The sequence below is a fragment of the Mirounga leonina genome, unplaced genomic scaffold, assembly GCF_011800145.1.
Source record: "Mirounga leonina isolate KUSES-001 unplaced genomic scaffold, KU_Mleo_1.0 Mir_197, whole genome shotgun sequence".
NCBI lineage: Eukaryota > Metazoa > Chordata > Mammalia > Carnivora > Phocidae > Mirounga > Mirounga leonina.
In genome coordinates this window covers 12,221,576-12,242,172 of record NW_023270494.1, presented here as the reverse complement: position 1 = coordinate 12,242,172, position 20,597 = coordinate 12,221,576, and the positions used below count along the sequence as shown (strand labels likewise).

The following is a 20,597-nucleotide window of genomic DNA, read 5'->3' as shown; positions in this document are numbered from 1 at the left end:
AGGAGTTTTATAGATTCAGGCCTAACATTTAAGTCTTTAATCCATTTTGAGTTAATTTTTGTGAGTGGGGAGAGATAGAGGCCCAGTTTTATTCTTTTGCATGTGACTGTCCATTTTTCCCAGCACCATATATTGAAGAGACTGTCATTTCCCCATTGAAGAGTCTTGGCTTTCTTGTCAAATATTAGTTGACTGTATATGCATGGATTTGTTTCTGGGCTTTCAGTTAGTTCTATTGGTGTGTTTTTGTTTTTTTAAATTGCAGTACCATACTGTTTTGATTCCTGTAGTGGGGTTTCTGAGGAGCATGCTGCAATACTGGGGAAACTGAATGTCTACCTTGGACTCTCCTTTTTCTACTGGAAAAACCAGGTGCTCTGTGGTGTAGTGTAATGCTGGCCTGGGTTGGGTGGCTGGCGATGCAGAGTAGAGCCTCTCCTCTTACCTTTCTGATGTGACCCATCTCAGTCTCTGTGGTCCATGGGGGTGCTTCATTTATATCCTTGGGTCTGGGATTGTCACAACGGTGTCAAGTCTATGGATAGTTGCTGGTTGGTCTTCTGGTGAGAGGCACTGAAGTTGGAAATGATTTATGTCACCATCTTGATGATGTCACTCCACATGGGCTCTTTGATATAGTGTGTTTGAAGTAAAGACTTCTGTGTTTCAGAGATGAGCAGAAGTTTGATCTAGGGCTATTATCAGAGCCCGAAAACAGAAAGTAGACTATACCTTATCAACACATGTGTAGCGGGCTGATTGGTGGCCCCCAAAAAGATATGTCCATATCCTAATCTTCAGAACTTGTGAATGTTCTTATTTAAAAAGAGGATCTCTGCAGATGTAACTGAGTTAAAGATCTTGAGATGAGGAGATTGTCTAGGTGGGTCCTAAAGCCAGTAATGAGCATCTTTATAAGAGAGACACTGTGGAGAAGGGACATAGAGGAGAAGGTGATGTGAAGATGCATCAGAGAGAGATATATTCACAAGCCAAGGATGCCAGCAGTCTCCAGAAGTTGTAAGTGTCAGGAAATGGATTCTCCCCTAGAGCTTCCAGAGGAAGTGCAGTGCTGCTGATTCCTTGATTATAGACTTTTGGCTTCCATAACTAAGAGAGAATGAATTCCTATTGTTTTAGACTACTCAGTGTGTGGTAATTTGTTACAGCAGCCACAGGAAACTGATACACCAAGCTACTTTCATATATAGCTCCATGGACTTCATTACTGAATTACCTCTATCTGCCCACATCATGTCCATAATGCTGATAATCTCAACAATCACCTTTTCATTCTGTGCAACAAGAACTTTTTATCTCTTGTTCATATATGAACTACTCCTCCACTTGAGATTTTTGGATGTCATTCAGTTTGCCTTTCAGAGTTTGCCTTTTTAAGACTTAACTACTTCTCTTCCTTTCATATCTAGATTCACTCTCTTCTGCCACCTATCAAAGGTCATTTGATAAACTAAAGGAACAAATCATGATCAGTCCAACTACATAGTTACAAAACATTCCTTCCTTGACACTGAAAAAATCTATATATGTTAAGTACAATTACCATGCAAAGTATACTCTCTTAATTAATTATAGTTATCAGTTTTGCCCCTATTAGTTTTTACTTCCTCTTTAAAATTTTCCATTAGAGGGACGCCTGGGTGGCTTCGTCGGTTGAGTGTCTGTCTTCGGCTCAGATCATGATCCCAGGGTCCTGGATTGAGTCCTGCATCAGGCTCCCTGCTCCGCAGGAGGCCTGCTTCTCCCTCTGCCTGCCGCTCCCCTGCTTGTGCTCTCAATCTGTTTCCCTCTTTCTCTGACAAATAAATAAAATCTTTAAAAAAATAAAATGAAATAAAATTTTCCATTAGAAATATATATCTAGGGGTGCCTGGGTGGCTCAGTTGGTTGAGCATCTGACCTCAGCTCAGGTCATGATCCCAGGATCCTGGGATTGAGCCCCATATTGGGCTCGCACTTTGCGGGGAGTCCACTTGTCTCTTTCCCTCTGCCCCTCCCCCTACTCGTGCACTCTCTCTATCTCAAATAAATAAATAAAATCTTTAAAGAAGAGAGAAATATATACCTAGTTGGGAAAATACATGCAAAAACTCATAAACTGTAAAGAGCTATGCAAGCATATCATCATCATCATTATCATCATCATTGTCATCATCAGTTTAGGATTATCTGAGTCTTCTCTCTCTAGTTCAAAAACACCTATAAGGCACATGCTGTAGGAACAAGCAGATTCCTGGTGATGGAGCCATTCTAGTCATGTATAAGCATTGTAAGGCATTGAATTCTCTAAGAAGTTGGGTGGTAATTGCTTTATTTTGGGTTATTCCCCATTACCAGTATTCTAAACCTTGTTTGAAAATCATACACCCAGAAACCAAAGGATACCTAAGGCTTCTTTCACTCCATGGAATTTGATAAAGAACCATACTTTTTGGCCTAGTGGTTCTCAATCAGGCATGATTTTGCCCCTCCGGGGCATATTCAGCATGTTTATGGACATTTTGGGGTTGTCAGAATTGGGGGTGGGGCATTATCACTGGGATCTAGTGAGCAGAGGCCAGGGATGCTGCTAAACATAGCACAATGCACCCAACAGGTCCCCACAATAAGGAATTATCTGACCAGAAATGTCAGTAGTGCTGAGGTTGAGGAATTTGTTATGTTCCATGGTTTTGCTCTGGTTCTATCTAGATGATATAATATAAATTTATGAAACAAATATTGAATTATTCTATACATGTAGTATGCTCCAGGTATATAATATAAATATGAGGAAGACACAGTTGTGTCCCCACATCCTCCATTCCCCTAGCTTCAAAGAGATTTCATTATCCTAGAAAAGATAAATGTATAAATTAACAACTGTAATGGTACATATAAAATGCTGTGACTGTAACCAAACAGGGCAGATGACAGCTGGATTTCTAGACCGGCCACAGGGCACATTCACCTCCCAGGTGACACTAGAAGGGACAAGGTGAAAGTGGAAGGGACAAGGTGAAAGTGGAGCAGGAGTTGGATGGGGGCCTGGAGACCTTGCACCTGAAGCTGCCTGCCACAGCTCAACGAACCCCGCTATGCCACATTGCCCAACATTGTGAAAGCCAAGAAGATTGAGGACATCAAACCGGGAGACCTGAGTGTGGACCTGACCTTCAAGCTCTCTGTGGTTAGTGTGGAGGACCGGCCCCTGCATACAGCTGGCCTCAAGGTGGAGACCACGGAGGACTTGGTGGCCAAGCTAAGGGAAATTGGGTAGATTTGAGCCTCTTCCTTGAAACACAGCAATAAAACTATGACCCTCCCTGGAAAAAAAAAAAAAAAAGCTATAGTAGCAGTATATAAAAAGTGCTAACAGGGCAAAAGAAGTAGTTAGCAATTCTATCCAAAGAGTTGGCATTTGAACCCTCTAAAGAATGAATAGTAATCTGCCAGTCAAAACAACAAAAAAGGGGGAAGGGTTCCAGTTTATATTATGGCCAAGTAAGCTCCTATCAGACTAATCTTCCCACAAATAGAAGCTCTGCACAAAATATAAAATACAACTACCTGATGGCCCTGGAGAATGAATCAACACAAAGAGATAGTTAGAAGAAGGAAAGGTGAGTTTCCCATTTTTATAGTATTTATTCTTCCACATTTGGTGCCATATGGGACAATTAGAATTTGTGAGCACTGTGATCTTAGTGCTTGAAGAACCAGATGAAAGAATGGGGCAACCACTGGCAAAGTAATATGGAGAGATACCCAAGAAATAAGTGAAGAAGCGGGACGGGAAGCCCAAATTCTTTGTATAATTTTGGTCCGTATTTCTGACTGATCCCTGAAACATGCGTGGTTGGAGAGAACTCTAAGCAGCCCAGGTAATACTAAAAGAGCTGAGTTTATATATGAACTTTTGTCACCTACAGAGGAGACAGAATTTATAGGCTTTTTTTTTTTTTGTAGATAAGCTACATTTATTGGTTTAGAAATATGTCTACAATATATTAAAAAATATAGTTGCAAAACCATAATGACATCAAGAATTTATAGTTTGAATTCAGCCAAGTTAACTGCCTGCTAAAAACAAACAATTGAAATTGTATTAATACTATTAATACCATTAATACTATTCAGAGGAAAATAACAGAATCCACTCTCTCTACAATGTCTCATTCATAAAGATACAAGCCAAAATTACTCGACATAAGAAGAAATAGGTAACATAACCTATTTATTCTCAAGAAAATAATCAGTGGAAACCACCTCAGGATGAATTAGATGCTAGGTTTAGCAGATAAAAAATTTAAAGTAGCTATTATAGTTGCGCTCCAGGACATTAAGAAAAATTGGTAGTAACGAGTGAGAAATTGGGAAATCTCATCAGAAGAACAGTGAAAAATACAACGTTTGAAATTTAAAATGTGGGCTGAATATAACAACAGAGTGGAGAAAAAGAAGATTCAATGAACATGAAGATAAATCAATAGAAATCAGCCAATCTGAGGACAAAGAGAAAAATGTACTAAAAAAATGAGCTGCAGGACCTTGTAGGATAATCACAATGTATAAATTATATTTGAGTCACAGAAGTAGAGGGAATAGAATAATAGAAGCAAAATATTTTATTTTTATTTTTATTTTTTAAAGATTTTATTTATTTCTTAGAGAGAGACACAGTGAGAGAGGGAACACAAGCAGGGGGAGTGGGAGAGGGAGAAGCAGGCTCCCCAATGAGCAGGGAGCCCAATGCGGGGCTCGATCCCAGGATCCTGGGATCATGACCTGAGCTGAAGGTAGACGCTTAATGACTGAGCCACCCAGGTGCCCCAGAAGCAAAATATTTTAATAATTAATAGCCAAAATCTTCCAGTCTTATGAAAGACATAATTATATGGATTCAAGAAGCTAAACAAAGCCCACACAGGGTAAATGCAAAACAGAACAAAACAAAACAAACAACACTTGTTCCTATCTGTCTTTTGATTACAGCCATAGGAGAGGTTGTATAATGATACCTCATTGTGGTTTTGAATTGCAGTTTTTGGTGATCACTAATGCTATTGAGTGACCTTTCATGGGTTTATGGCCAACTGTATATCTTTGGAGAAACATCTATTCAGATTCTTCACCTATCTTTAAATTGTGTTCTTTATTTTTTTTCACTCTTGATTTGTAAGTGTTATTTATGTATTCTTGATATAAGTCTCTTTTCAGATACATGACTGGCAAGTATTTTCTCCTCCTCTGTGGATTTTCTTTTCACTTTTGATGATATGCCTAGGAGCACAAGAGGTTTTTAAATTTGCTGAAGCTGTTGATCTATATTTTATTTTCTTGTTTATGCTTCTGGTGTTATATCTAAGAAGGCTTTGCTTAGCTCAAGGTCACCCAAATTTACTCCTGTTTTCTTCTAAGAGCTTTATATTTTTAGCTCTTACATTTAGGTCTGTGGTTTATCTTGAGTTACTTTTTGTGTATTGTGTAAAGAAGGAATCCAACTTTATTCTTTTGGATAAATGGATATCCGGTTGTCCCAGCACCATTTGTTGTACAGACTGTTCTTTCTCCATTGAATTGTCTTGGCACCCTTGCCAAAAATTCTCTGATCATCGATGTAAGGGTTTATTTCTGGAATCTTTATTCCATTGATTTATATGTCTTTTCTTATGCCAGTAGCATGCTGTTTTGATTAACCTAGCTTTGTAATAAGTTTTGAAATCAGGAAATGTGAGTTCTCCACCTTTGTTCTTCTTTTTCAGAATTGTTTTGCCAATTCTGTGTACCTTGTATTTCCATATGAATTTCAGGGTCCACTTGTCAATTTCTGCAAAATCCCATCCAGGATTTTGACAGTGATTGTGTTAAATCTATAGAACAATTGAGGAGTATTGTCATTTTCCCAATATTGAGAGGAATACCACTTTCCATTTTACTGCACGTTTCTTTCTGACTCTTGAAGTATCAAATGTTTAGTTGTTCACAGTGTTTACCATTTTTTTTATAAGAATTTAGCAGAGACCCCTAGTCCTAGCAGTCATGTGAAGAAGAGGCCAAAGAAGTTCCTTCATTTATCATGCGTAGTGAAAGATATTATTTTTAATGACTTTTAAGTCAATTGTATCTTCATGTTTTTGACTCACTCTAATCACCTTGAGTGCCAATCAGCAGCCATGAATGTAGATGATATAGCTGCTCGAAAGTCTTGTTTTCCAGCCCAGCTGGAAAGAGAATGGAGACTCTTCTAGCTGGTTTTCAGACTTGTTTGAAGTTTTTTTGTTTTGTTCTGTTTTTCTTGGAGTTTCCAGTGGAGATGCCACGCTGGCAGCAAATGAAGTATCCTGTAATGTGAAGCCTTATAAATATATGTTGGATCACTGCCATCATTATCAAAAGTGCTGGTACAGAAATGTGCAAAGGGAAGATTTTCAAATTAAGGTTGGCCTGCACATATAAATGTTAGCTTGTAAAGCTCAAGAAATACTAAATTGTAGTCTATTAGTCTCCTACATTTTATTGCCTTTTTGGAATAATCATGCACTTCAGAACATCCTTTAATCTGAGCTGGCTTGTGGTTGTATAAGAATGCAGCTTCTTTTTTCTTTATGCTTTATATCTCAGACGAGGAAAATTTACTGCATTTTATAAATAAATTAGAACTAAAAAGCAAATTTTATTCCCACCTTTTTATCTTCATGGAGGCCCTGCTTTAAGGCATTTGAGTGATGCAGTTATACTCGGCCCCACAGCTAGTTCCACTGGAAAAAATAATCTTCAAAGTCTTTTTTTTTTTTTTTTTTGCTTCTTACAGGACATACTTCAGAATCATGGTAAAAGGAATACTGTTCTTAGTGAGAAGCAGACCTTTCTCTTTTTCAAATGCTGAAAGTTTTCACGTCTACTTCATTACTTTAGTAGATATTAAAATGTATCCCTCATTAAAATGAATATCATCTCTTTATTTAAATTAAGACAGATATTTTATTTATATTAAGAGAGAAACTTCCTAAATATTAGTGGCGCTCAATGTGTTTGTCATGTCGATTTACACTGAGTGAGGCCTTTTTTGATATTTAGCTTTACTACTAGCAAGTGTGGTGGGACTGGAAGCCAGTTGGAAGATTTCCTCATTTCCCCATGCTTAGTATTTAATATACATCAATGTTTTCTATTTGTAAATCATGATAGAAATTACCAATTAAATGCAATGTACATTACTACACAAGGTTTTAACAATATCTTAAATATGGTCTTTAATATATACCTGATTATAGGTAAAGTTTATGACTTTGATTTGTGTGGCTATAAGTTAGTTTTAAAGTAAGTGACTAAACTTGGTAGGTAAGAATGAAATGATACAGAGAAAATATTTGCCCTATTAAATTGAAAGTGTTTACATTAACTAAATGGCTCATGTGAATATTTGGGCAAAAAATGTAAAACAGCTGACTTATAGCATTCATAGAACAGAGTGGATATTTCAGCCACTGGTCATATAATTATAAAATGTGTTAGCAAAATTTTCTTTTGGCTAAGTAATGGTACATAATTTTTAAATTATATGATAAATAAATTTTTTAAGTTTTCAGATAGTGTCCAGTGTACTTTCTTTTGTGTTTATGGACAGACTGACCAAGCAAAGTAAACCTTTGAAAAATTGTAATCCTGATATGAAAAAGTCTTTTCAAGTGCTTTTAGAAGGCCCTAAAAAATGAAAGAGTAACATAGGATGAATTAGTCACTGTCGTCCCTGGGTAGCATGGAAGTAGTTCTTGTGCTGCCTAACCCTTATCCCCTACAAGGGGACATTATTCACCAACCACAGTAGCCTTTTCCTCTGAGCCTGGTCTCAGAATCCTCTTAACACAGCATTCTTGGCTGCCCCATTCAGTCATTTGGGTCTTTCACACCAGAGAAAATACCCATTAAACATTTGTGACAAAATGTTTATGGCAAATATCCATCACATTTGCCAACCTAGGTCTAGGACATGGTACCCAGTATACCTTATATGACTTTATGTTGTTCTCATTTGTTGCTTTAGTATTCAAATATTTGAATATTTATTTTTTAATAAATATTTCAATATGTAAGCAAATATTCAATATTTTTATTAGGGAAACCCTGGTCAAGCCTTCCTGCTTCTTGGGCAGAGTAATAGAAGAAGAATGAAAATGCACCAGACCAAATTGAAATTCCCTATTGCCATCAGAGTGCTGAGTCCTTTGTGCGGTGATGTCTCTTGAATCAGTCTTCAGTGTAACATCCGGTTATTAATCACCGTTGTCTACTAGCTAATATTAACATTTTGTGGCAAAGAAACGAAACATTAAGGCCTTAGAATTTGGCAACCAGTTAACATTAAAGACATTTATGGAATTTTAACGACATGGAAGAAAAATGAGCAGCAAGATATTCAGGTTCCTGTTGAAGAGTCAACTAAAGAAAACCACTTAAAGAAAAGCTTTTTTAAAAAGTTCCAGGATCCTGCACCATATTGCTGTAAAAGGCAGCGGGCAGGAGTTACATCTGGCATGTGGCATGACTAGAATGGCTTCGCTCTCATGGAGGGCCTCACACACCTTGTGGCAGAGTGTGAAACCCTTAGCTCATTAAAATGGTGGCTCCACCTGTGAAACACACATGTAGAAAGGGTTTCAGTGGAAAAGCTGCTTTTTTTTTTTTTAGCACAGGGATGTATTGATTTGGTCATTTTCAAGTAGAAGAATGTGTGGTGGGTATGAAGAGGTTGACCCAAGTGGTATATAATGAAAAATAAAGGGAAGGTGGATATGGCATATATTCATACTATGGAGTATGTAGAGAGCTACTTACTTGCAGATTCTATCCAAACAGGGGGGAAACTCTAAATATGCATTGCCACATTTCTTTACCGAGGGATAGGAGAATCCTGCTGAAAAGGAAACTAGGTGACACTTGCTCTTATCAGTATTTTGGCATTCAAGCTTTGAGAAAGTTTTCAATGTTTTTGGAGAAAGTTTGGTATTATGATACTTTATATCACATGTATGTTCTTATTAGAAAGCCTAAAAATTATTGAGTGTCTTAGAGGGGGTTTAAACTCAGATCTGAGTAATTCCAAAAAACTCAAAATTACTTTTTGCCACCTCTTTAAAGACAGTAGCATCATTGTTTGGGAAATGTCTCCCTCCAACTCCCCATCATGATGTTTCTCTAAAATTTGACTCAAGTGAGTTAAATCACCCTATCTCCCAGCATTCTTTGGCACTATAGTTAATGAGATAATGTTTTCTATGTGTGGAAACTTTTGCATTTAAGGAAGATGAGCCAAGTTAATCTTACTTATGATGTCTCAGTCTGTTCGGTGTGCTGTAACAAAATACCGCCGACTGGGTAGTTTATAAGCAACAGAAATTTATTTCTCACAGTTCTGGAGGCTGGGAAGTCCAGCATCAAGGCATCAGCATGGTTGTGTTCTGATGAAGACCCTCTTCTTGGTTCATAGCAGGTGCCTTCTCACTGTGTCCTCACATGGTGGAAGGGACATGGGATCTCTCTGGGACCTCTTTAGAAGAGCGCTAGTCTCACTTCCAGGGGACACATTCAGACCATAGAATATGGCATCTGGAAAATCAGGAAAGCAGCAGAGCGTAGTAGCCAACAGCATGAGCTCTAGGATCAGCCTGCCGGGACTGGGCCTGGCTGCATCTGCTACTAAATGTAATTGCCTTGGAAATACTCTCTAAGCTCCAGTTGTCTGCTCTGTAAAACTAGGGGTGTAATAATACTCTTATATAAGTTTGCTATGAGAGTAAAGGAGAGAAGATATATAAAAATATTTTGCACACTGCCCAGCGTGTAGTCAGAACTCAGTATGAGTCATTGTTAACTTTCATGCACTTATAACCTAAAGCCTGCATTTTTTCCTTCTCTCAATATGTAAAGATTTCTCTTGTTCTGTTGAACCCTTTTGACCATATAACTTGAGTTCAAGGTGTAAATGAGATGGGTATCGGTAGGCCAGTCTAATAGAAGGCAATGGAACAGTCTCAAACCATCAGTTTGCTCTGTTGCATCTGTCACCCTGCTAGACATGCATATTAGAAATACTTCTAATGGTATGTTGTTTTTTTTTGTTTTGTTTTAATTGAGATATAATTTGCATGCTATAAAATTCATCCTTTTTTAAAGCACACCTTTTAGCAGACTTTAGTATATTCACAAGGATGTGCAGCCATCCCCACGATCTAATTCCATAACATTTTCATCACCAGAAAGGACACTCTATATGCATTAGCAATCACTCCCCATCCCCCCTGACCCCCCCACCCCAGCCCCTGGCTACCACTAATCTATTTCCCATCTCTAAGCATTTATCTATTCTGGGTATTTCACATAAATGGACTCATACAGTATGTTGCCCCTTATATCTGGCTTCTTTCCCTTAGCATGGGGTGTTTGAGGCTCTCCGTGGGGGAGCATGTGTCAGAACTTCAGTGTTTTTTAAGGCTGAATAATATTCCATTGTACAACTATACTGTTCTCTTGTTTATCCATTCATCAGCTGATGGAGATAAATGGGTTTAAATGGTTTTGTTTTTAGGGAAATCGTTGAAAGTAGTTTGAAAGAAATCTTTGAAAGTAGTCATCAAAACACTAACACTGTCTCTTTTTCTGCAGGCAAAGTATTTTATTGTCAGCTTTTTACAGGGAAGTTTTATGGAATTTGGATCAAAAAATTGAAATCTGAATGTTACTTTAGAGAGGGTTAAATCTTGCTCTTTCATTCAAGCCCCATTCTTTAATTTTACATTTCAACTGTGAAGCTTCTGTGGACTTTTCCAGGGAAAAAGAGGAACAGCTGACGCGTGTGACTGAAGTTCAGAGGCTGCAGGCCCAGCAGGCAGACGCTGCTCTGGAAGAGTTTAAGCGGCAGGTGGAACTGAACTCAGAGAAAGTGTATGCCGAAATGAAAGAGCAGGTGAGGAGGCCGCTAGATCATCTGTTTGCAAAGTCACTCTCTCAGTAAGAAGGTACATTCTGATCTTTTTATGACAGAAACATATTTACTCTTCACAAAGGTTGTATCAAAATTAGCCATACAATTGGGTCAGAGATTCAGAATGAAAAAGGGATATTAGCCCTGGCAGGGGAGGATACCCACCTTCCCTGGAGCCTGGAAAGAAGAGGTGGCCCCGAGCAGTGGAGAAGGAGGGCGGCCCTGGTGGAGAGGGCTTAGCCGGACCCCTGAGTGCCCTGCTCCCCGCAGAATATGTGAAGGGAGGAGGCCGCAGTCTGCAGTTCTGGCAGGCCTGCTCTGTGCTCCCCTGGGCCACCAAGTGGGCGCTGATCAGCAACTCCTCAGTGGTAGTGCATGGAGGGAGAAGGGTGGCCATCCAGCAGGAACGGGGCAGACAAGGAGATGGGTCCTCCTGCCTCCTTCAGGATTCCTTGATTCACCTTAAAGCAATGCCAGCCAGCCTAGTCATTTTAAAGTCGTAGCTACAAATGTAGGAATGGCAAGAGTGGGTCTGGCTCTAGGAGTGTGGATCAGCCTATCAGTAAATTCCCGTGAGCCATTTCCATAGAGCAAGGGCTCAGGTTACCCATGTCTGTGCCTGTGCATGTTCCGTAAATAGTGTTTTATTGATCAGTTACAGCAAATTATTTGCAACTGGCGTTTCAGGAGGACAGAGACTGTCTCTGGTTCTTGTACAAGTCAAGGAGTATGCTTTTTAGTTTTGAGATAAAATAAAAAATTTGGAAAGAAGAAAGGGAACAAATATCTAGGTGCCCATCATGAAGCCTCAACAATTGTCAACACTCTTTATTTAAACATTACAGATGAAGCTTTAGTTTACTTTGTTATTCATATCTAATCACACTACTTTCTCCTCTCCACTGGGGAGAAAACCACTGTCATTAATTTAGTGTGTGTTATTTCAGTCTCTTTTATATGTTTGTATGGATATATAATGTTCATGTATCTTATATGCATATGTTCTATATGTATGTAGATATTACATGCATATATAATTTTTGTGCATCTATTTTTAAAAAGTTAGGTGAGTACTACAGATTTATGTATGCCTTATTTGCTCTTTTATATTTAATTTTTTTTTTCAACTGGCTGCTGGAGTTTATTTTCCACTTGGTGCAAGGCTGCTCTTTTATATTTAATTTTATATGTCTGTGCCCTATCCATGTTGATTTAGTGCAGTCCTTTTAACACTGATATATTTTATCATATGAATATACCACATTTCATTTATCAGCTTCCCTATTCAAGGGTATTCGGTTTATTTTCGAGTTTTCTTGATTCTAAAAAATGTTGCAGTCTTGTCTGCGATCTCATCTTCAGCCAGAGTTATCTTCCTCAGGAGCCCCAAGCACACACCAGGTGGTGGAAACCTCCCTGTGGAAGGTTTTATGGCGGAGCCCTGCACGCTTTCTAGTTTGGAGCCATGCTTTCTTGTTGTTATTTTCCTGATTCAGATTTCCACTCCTATTGAGTGGGAATCCGAGTTTTGAGAGTGGGGTTCTGAGATCCCATTCTTCCGTTTTCCCACCCACTGCCTAGGGCAAAAGCTGGATTCCTGTGGAGTGTTTGTGCCAGAAGGTGGAGACCAGCCCCTGCTGCATGGGTGTGCATCTTCCAGCTCCCTGCTAGCATCAGGGCCCAGGCCCTAGGATGTGTACTTAGTCCAAATATGCAATGGAGCTGCATACAAAACTCTCTAATCCCCTTAACACTTAAGGAATACAGAAAATATTGAAGGAGGGGTCCCTGGCAAAAAATTAAAGGATAGAGTCAAGAAGGCTAAAAATGAGGCATTTGAAAGTGCTAAGACTGACAGTACAACTTCTGAGGGAAGCTGAGACCATGACAGCTACCTTTGGCTCAATGAATGCACCACTTGGGGCTGATGACGTAATATTAGCAGGTCATAGCATTCATGGGTGAAAAAGGAGAATAACACAAACAAACAACATGGAACTTGTGAGAACATTCTGTAGAGCAAGAAAAAGACATTTGTATTCAGCACTCAAAGAATGAAAGCATACTTCTGAAGATAATATAGGGTAGAATTTAGGAAAAAAAATCAGAAAAGTATTATCTTTATAAGAAGACATGATCTATATGAAAGAGGTCACACATCTTAAGTAAAATTAATGCAGTGAAACCTGGATACATTCTGGAAAAAGAATTGAACCTCAAAAATAAAAATGAAAATCCCACAAGTTTCTAGGCAGGATGAATCTGGCAAAGAAATTAGAAAAATAATGGAGTAATGTTTCAGAGTTTTGAAGGAGGAAGGTTGTGACCCACTTTTATACAAAACCAAAGAGTTTTTCACTTGCAAAATCAACAGAAAAACATATTCTTAGTAAGAGCTCATCTAATGTATACCACTTGTTTCTTTTCTGGAAAAAAATTCTATGAACACATCAACGAATCCAGAGATGAAACAAAAGATATCCCACACATCCTTAAACCATCATATTTAAGGATGGATAGGAAACAATGGAATCCAATGAAGTAGAAACAAATTTAACAATTCTTATAATCCAGTTATGAGAAAGAATGCTAATGTTTATTGATTTTTGGAAAAAAAGTATTAAAGTAGAAAATATAACAATTTAAATCTAAATCTCTTGAGTACATTAACAAAGATCAGGATGGAGATGTGGGTAGTGAGTGGGTGAGAGGAGCATAAAGTATGCTAAACTCTTGGCCATGGAATGTAGAAACATAGGCATTAAGAAAATAAACAAGAGGTTACATTCCCATAAAGATCTTGAGATGATAAGGCAAAACTTGAGATATAACTGCCAAAGGAACAGAAGCAGAAACAGAACAAAATTTCCAAAATAAGACAGAGTATATAACTATAATAATAAATATTAATAGGTTAATTCTTTTAGTAAAAAAAGATATTGATTAGTTGACTAAAATCCATGCATGTGCTATTTATAAAAGACATGACTAATTTACACAAAAATTATATTAGAAAATGATGAAAATATATCACTTGTATTCAGGAAAAAAGAATGTAATACCATCAAATAAATCAGCATCAATACAAGTTAATAAAGTGGACAAATTGATATATTTTTCATGCTAAAGGCAAGAATACTTAAATATGAAAAGACTGTTAGGAATATATGGAGAAATTAACATAAATAGTCCTGGGGTGCTTTAATATTTTTCTCCATCTTTGACGGATCAGAGGGCAAAAACCAAACAAATAGGAGGTCTAAATAACAGCTTATAAAACACTTATATTTCTACTTTCTACCCTTCACATATGACACATTAAATTCCTACTCCCTTGAAACAGTTATAAAACTCAGTAGACCATAAAGAAAAACTCTGTTTCTAAAACTTGACAAGACACAGAGCACATATTTTTTACCACAATGCAATAAAACCAGAAATTAAATTTCAGTTAAAATTGCTACATTCCACTTCACCAAAATTAAAAACTTTTGCTCTTTGAAAGACACCATTAAAAAACAACAAAAGGAGAGGGGCAGAGCAAGATGGCGGAGGAGTAGGAGACCTGGATTTCGTCTGGTCTCAGGAATTCAGCTGGATAGGGATCAAACCATTCTGAACACCTACAAACTCAACAGGGGATCGAAGAAAGGAATAGCAACAACTCTCTGAACAGAAAAACGACCACTTTCTGGAAGGTAGGACGTGCGGAGAAGTGAATCCGAGGCGATATTCGGGAGGATAGACGGCGGGGGAGGGGCCTCCGTCGGCCGCTTCTGGCAAGTGATAGAGCCGTGGAGCACAAAATCGGAACTTTTAGAAGTCAGCTCTGCTGAGGGACGTCGCTCGAGTGGCTAAGTGGAGGGTGGAACCCTCATGGGACAGTGTGGTCTCAGGACCCTCGGGGTCACAGAAAGGCCGAGGGTGCCTGAGTGCGGCACAGCTCCCAGGTATCGGAGTGGGGAAGCCGGCTGCAGAGACGGAGCTGAGGCGTGGGCTCTCAGCTCGGGGTTGCCATAAACCGTGATCCGTGGCACAGTCGGGCCACTGCTCCTCCAGCAGGGACCCAACAAGCGGCAGATCCGGGGAGACTCCCCTTCCTCCCCGGGGAGGAGCACCGTGGGAGTGCACGGCAGGGATCTGCTGGGTTTGGAGACTCCACACGGGGTCGTGTGCCAGAGATAGAAATGCTCAGTCACAGGCTGGGTGAGCACGGAGTGCAGCCGGAGACCGGGGAGACAGGAGTGACTGCTTTTCTCTGGGGGCTCATTGGGGAGTGGGGACCCGAGTTATCGGCTCCTCCGGGGCAGAGATTGGGAGGCCGCCATTTTCACTCCCATCCTCCAGGGCTGTACGGAAAGCTTGCAGGGAACAAAAGCTCCCAAGAGCAAACCCGAGCAGATGACTTAGCCCAGACTGGCAAGGATGGGACAATTCCGCCTCTGGCAAAGACATTTGGGAACCATGGCAACAGGCCCCTCTCCCAGAAGATCAGCCAGCCAAGACAAAGTTTACTGATCAATGAGAACAGCAGAACTCCAGCGCTAGGGGAGTAATGCACATAGAAACCATGGCTTTTTTACCATGATTCTTTAGTCTTTCAAAGTTAACTTTGAAAAAAATTTTTCTTTTTCCCTTTTTCAACCAACATCTTATCAATCCCTTTTTTAAAAAACATTTTTATTTTTCATTTTTAGAGTCATATTCTGTCCCTTCATAGTAGTTACCCTTATTTTTGGCAGATATATATATAACTTGTTCTCTCTTTAAAATTTTGAGATACAGTTTCTTCTAACAGATCAAAATATACCCTAAATCTCTAGTGTATGGCTTTGTTCTACTCTCCTGCCTAATGATATTCTCTCCCTTTTTTTTTCTTTTTTTTTAATCCTCTTCTTTCTTTTTTCAAACAACTTCTTATCAATTCCTTTTATAAAATTTTTTATAATTTTCATCTTTACAGTCATATTCCATCCCTTCATCATACCAACCCTTATTTTTGTACATATATAAAAGTTTTTCTTTCTTTGAAATTTTGGGAGGCACTTTCATCTAACAGACCAAAATACACCCAAAAATCTAAGGTGTGGCACTGATCTATACACCAGCCTGATCATATTTGATCATATTCTGGGTTTTTTTGTTGTTGTTGTTCTGTTTTTGTTTGTTTTTCTTTTTCTTTTTTCTTTCTTTCCCTTTCTTTTCCCCCGGCTTCAAGTCTTTTCTGATTTGTTTAGAGTATATTTTATGGGGACATTGTTACCCTGTTAGCATTTTATTCTCTCATTCATCTATTCTCCTCTGGACAAAATGACAAGACAGAAAAAAATCACCTCAACAAAAAGAACAAGAGGTAGTACTGACTGCCAGGGTCCCACTCAATACAGACATTAGTACGATGTCAGATCTAGAGTTCAGAATCATGACTTTAAAGATACTAGCTGGGCTAGAAAAAGCATGGAAGTTATCAGAGAAACCATTTCTGGAGAAATAAAAGAACTAAAATCTAACCAAGTAGAAATCAAAAAGGCTATTAATGAGGTGCAATCAAAAATGGGGGCGCTAACTGCTAGGATAAATGAGGCAGAAGAGAGAATCAGTGAGATAGAAGACCAAATGATGGAAAATAAAGAAGCTGAGAAAAAGAGAGATAAACAACTACTGGAGCAGGGGGGAGAATTCGAGAGAGAAGCGATATCATAAGACGAAACAATTTATAATAATTGGGATCCCAGAAGAAGAAGAAAGAGAGAGAGGGGCAGAAGGTATATTGGAGCAAATTATAGCAGAGATATGCCCTAATTTGGGGAAGGAAACAGGCATCAAAATCCAGGAGGCACAGAGAACCCCTCTCAAAATCAATAAAAATAGGTCAACACCCCGACATCTAATGGTAAAACTTACGAGTCTCAGAGACAAAGAGAAAATCCTGAAAGCAGCTTGGGAAAAGAGATATGGAACCTACAATGGTAGAAACATTAGATTGGCAACAGACCTATCCACAGAGACCTGGCAGGCCAGAAAGGACTGGCAGGATATATTCAGAGCACTAAACGAGAAAAATATGCAGCCAAGAATACTATATCCAGCTAGGCTGTCATTGAAAATAGAAGGAGAGATAAAAAGCTTCCAGGACAAACAAAAACTAAAGGAATTTGCAAACACGAAACCAGCCCTACAAGAAATCTTGAAAGGGGTCCTCTAAGCAAAGAGAGGGCCTAAAAGCAACATAGACCAGAAAGGAACACAGACAATATACAGTCACAGTCACCTTACAGGCAATACAATGGCACCAAATTCCTATCTTTCAATAGTTATCCTGAATGTAAATGGGCTAAATGCCCCAATCAAAAGACACAGGCTTTCAGATTGGATTAAAAAACAAGACCATTGACATGCTATCTGCAAGAGACTCATTTTAGACCCAAAGACACCCCCAGATTAAAAGTGAGGGGGTGGAAAACCATTTACCATGCTAATGGACACCAAAAGAAAGCTGGGGTTGCAATCCTTATATCAGACAAATTAGATTTTAAACCAAAGACTGTAATAAGAGATGAGGAAGGACACTACATCCTACTTAAAGGGTCTATCCAACAAGAAGATCGAACAATTGTAAATATCTATGCCTCTAACATGGGAGCAGCCAATTATATAAGGCAATTAATAACAAAAGCAAAGAAACACATTGACAACAATACAATAATAGAGGGGGACTTTAACACCCCCCTCACTGAAATGGACAGATCATCTAAGCAAAAGATCAACAAGGAAATAAAGAATTTAAATGACACACTGGACCAAATGGACTTCACAGATATATTCAGAACAATCTGTCCCAAAGCAATGGAATACACATTCTTCTCTAGTGCCCATGGAACATTCGCCAGAATAGATCACATCCTAGGTCACAAATCAGGTCTCAACCGGTACCAAAAGATTGGGATCATTCCTGCCTATTTTCAGACCACAATGCTTTGAAACTAGAACTCAGTCACAAGAGGAAAGTCAGAAAAAACTCAAATACGTGGAGGCGAAAGAGCATCCTACTAAAGAATGAATGGGTCAACCAGGAAATTAAAGAAGAATTTAAAAAATTCATGGAAACCAATGAAAATGAAAACACAACTGTTCAAAATCTTTGGGATGCAGCAAAGGCAGTCCTAAGAGGAAAGTATATAGCAATACAAGCCTTTCTCAAGAAATAAGAAAGGTCTCAAGTACACAACCTAACCCTACACCTAAAGGTGCTAGAGAAAAAACAGCAAATAAAGCCTAAACCCAGCAGGAGAAGATAAATAATAAAGATCAGAGCAGAAATCAACAAAATAGAAACCAAAAGAATAGTAGAACAGATCAACGAAACTAGGAGCTGGTTCTTTGAAAGAATTAACAAGATTGATAAACCCCTGGCCAGACTTATCAAAAAGAAAAGAGAAATGACCCAAATCAACAAAATCATGAATGAAAGAGGAGAGATCACAACCAACACCAAAGAAATACAATTATAAGAACATATTGTGAGCAACTCTGTGGCAGCAAATTAGATAACCTGGAAGAAATAGATGCATCCCTAGAGATGTATCAACTACCAAAACTGAACCAGGAAGAAATAGAAAACCTGAACAGACCTATAACCACTAAGGAAATTGAAGCAGTCATCCAAAATCTCCCAACAAACAAGAGCCCAGAGCGAGATGGCTTCCCAGGGAAATTCTACCAAACATTTCAAGAAGTATTAATACCTATTCTTCTGAAACTGTTCCAAAAAATTGAAATGGAAGGAAACCTTCCAGACTCGTTTTATGAGGCCAGCATTACCTTGATCCCCAAATCAGACAAAGACCCTGTCAAGAAGGAGAATTACAGACTAATATCCCTGATGAACATGGATGCAAAAATTCTCACCAAAATACTAGCCAATAGGATCCAACAGTACATTAAAAGGATTATTCACCACGACCAAGTGGGATTTATCCCTGGGCTGCAAGGTTGGTTCAACATCCGCAAATCAATCAATGTGATACATTAACAAAAAAAAGAACAAGAATCACATGATCCTCTCAATAGGTGCAGAAAAAGCATTTGACAAAGTACAGCATCCTTTCTTGATCAAATCTCTTCAGAGTATAGGGATAGAGGGTACATATCTCAATATCATAAAAGCCATCTATGAAAAACCTACAGTGAATATCATTCTCAATGGGGAAAAACTGAGAGCTTTCCCCCTAAGGTCAGGAATGCGGCAGGGATGTCCACTATCACCACTGCTATTCAACATAGTATTAGAAGCCCTAGCCACAGCAATCAGACAACAAAAAGAAATCAAAGTCATTCAAATTGTCAAAGAAGAAGTCAAACTCTCACTCTTTGCAGATGATATGATACTTTATGTGGAAAACCCAAAACACGCCACCCCAAAACTGTTAGAACTCATAGAGGAATTCAGTAAAGTGGCAGGATATAAAATCAATGCACAGAAGTCAGTGGCATTCCTATACACGAACAACAAGACAGAAGCAAGAGAAAGGAAGGAGTCAATCCCATTTACAATTGCACCCAAAATCATAAGATACCTAGGAAGAAATCTAACCAAAGAGGCAAAGGATCTGTACTCAGAAAACTATAAAATACTCATGAAAGAAATTGAGGAAGACACAGAGAAATGGAAAAATGTTCCATGCTCATGGATTGGAAGAACAAATATTCTGAAGATGTCAATGCTACCTAGAGCATTGTACACATTCAATGCAATCCCCATCAAAATACCATCCACTTTTTTCAAAGAAATGGAACAAATAATCCTAAAATTTGTATGGAACCAGAAAAGACCCCGAATAGCCAGAGGAATGTTGAAAAAGAAAAGCAAAGCTGGTGGCATCACAATTCCGGACTTCCAGCTCTGTTACAAAGCTGTCATCATCAAGACAGTATGGTACTGGCACAAAAACAGACACATAGATCAATGGAACAGAATAGAGAGCCCAGAAATGGACCCTCAACTCTATGGTCAACTAACCTTCGACAAAGCAGGAAAGAATGTCCAATGGAAAAAAGACAGTCTTTTCAACAAATGTGTTGGGAAAATTGGATAGCCACATGCCGAAGAATGAAACTGGACCATTTCCTTACACCATACACAAAAATAGACTCCAAATGGTTGAAAGACCTCAATGTGAGACAGGAGTCCATCAAAATCCTAAAGGAGAACACAGGCATCAACCTCTTCAGCCTCAGCCGCAGCAACTTCTTCCTAGAAACATCGCCAAAGGCAAGGGAAGCAAGGGCAAAAATGAACTATTGGGACTTCATCAAGATAAAAAGCTTTTGCACAGCAAAAGAAACAGTCAACAAAACCAAAAGACAACTGACAGAATGGGAGAAGATATTTGCAAATGACATATCAGGTAAAGGGCTAGTATTGAAAACCTATAAAGAACTTATCAAACTCAACACCCAAAGAACAAAGAATCCAATCAAGAAATGGGCAGAAGACATGAACAGACATTTTTCCAAAGAAGACATCCAAGTCAGGAAACGACAGATGTTGGCAGGGATGTGGAGAAAGGGGAACCCTCCTACACTGTTGGTGGGAATGCAAGCTGGTGCAACC

The 20,597-nt window shown here is 38.8% G+C and overlaps 1 protein-coding gene across 1 annotated transcript in view; it reads left to right on the top strand.

Annotated features, from left to right (window-relative positions):
• The window catches only part of CEP112 (centrosomal protein 112), a 429,161-nt gene that overhangs the window by 161,428 nt on the left and 247,136 nt on the right, over positions 1 to 20,597 (top strand). Inside the window, exon 19 of the mRNA XM_035026212.1 lies at positions 10,831 to 10,966. Within this exon, the coding sequence (XP_034882103.1) occupies positions 10,831 to 10,966 (136 nt within the window). The remainder of the gene's footprint in view (positions 1 to 10,830; positions 10,967 to 20,597) is intronic.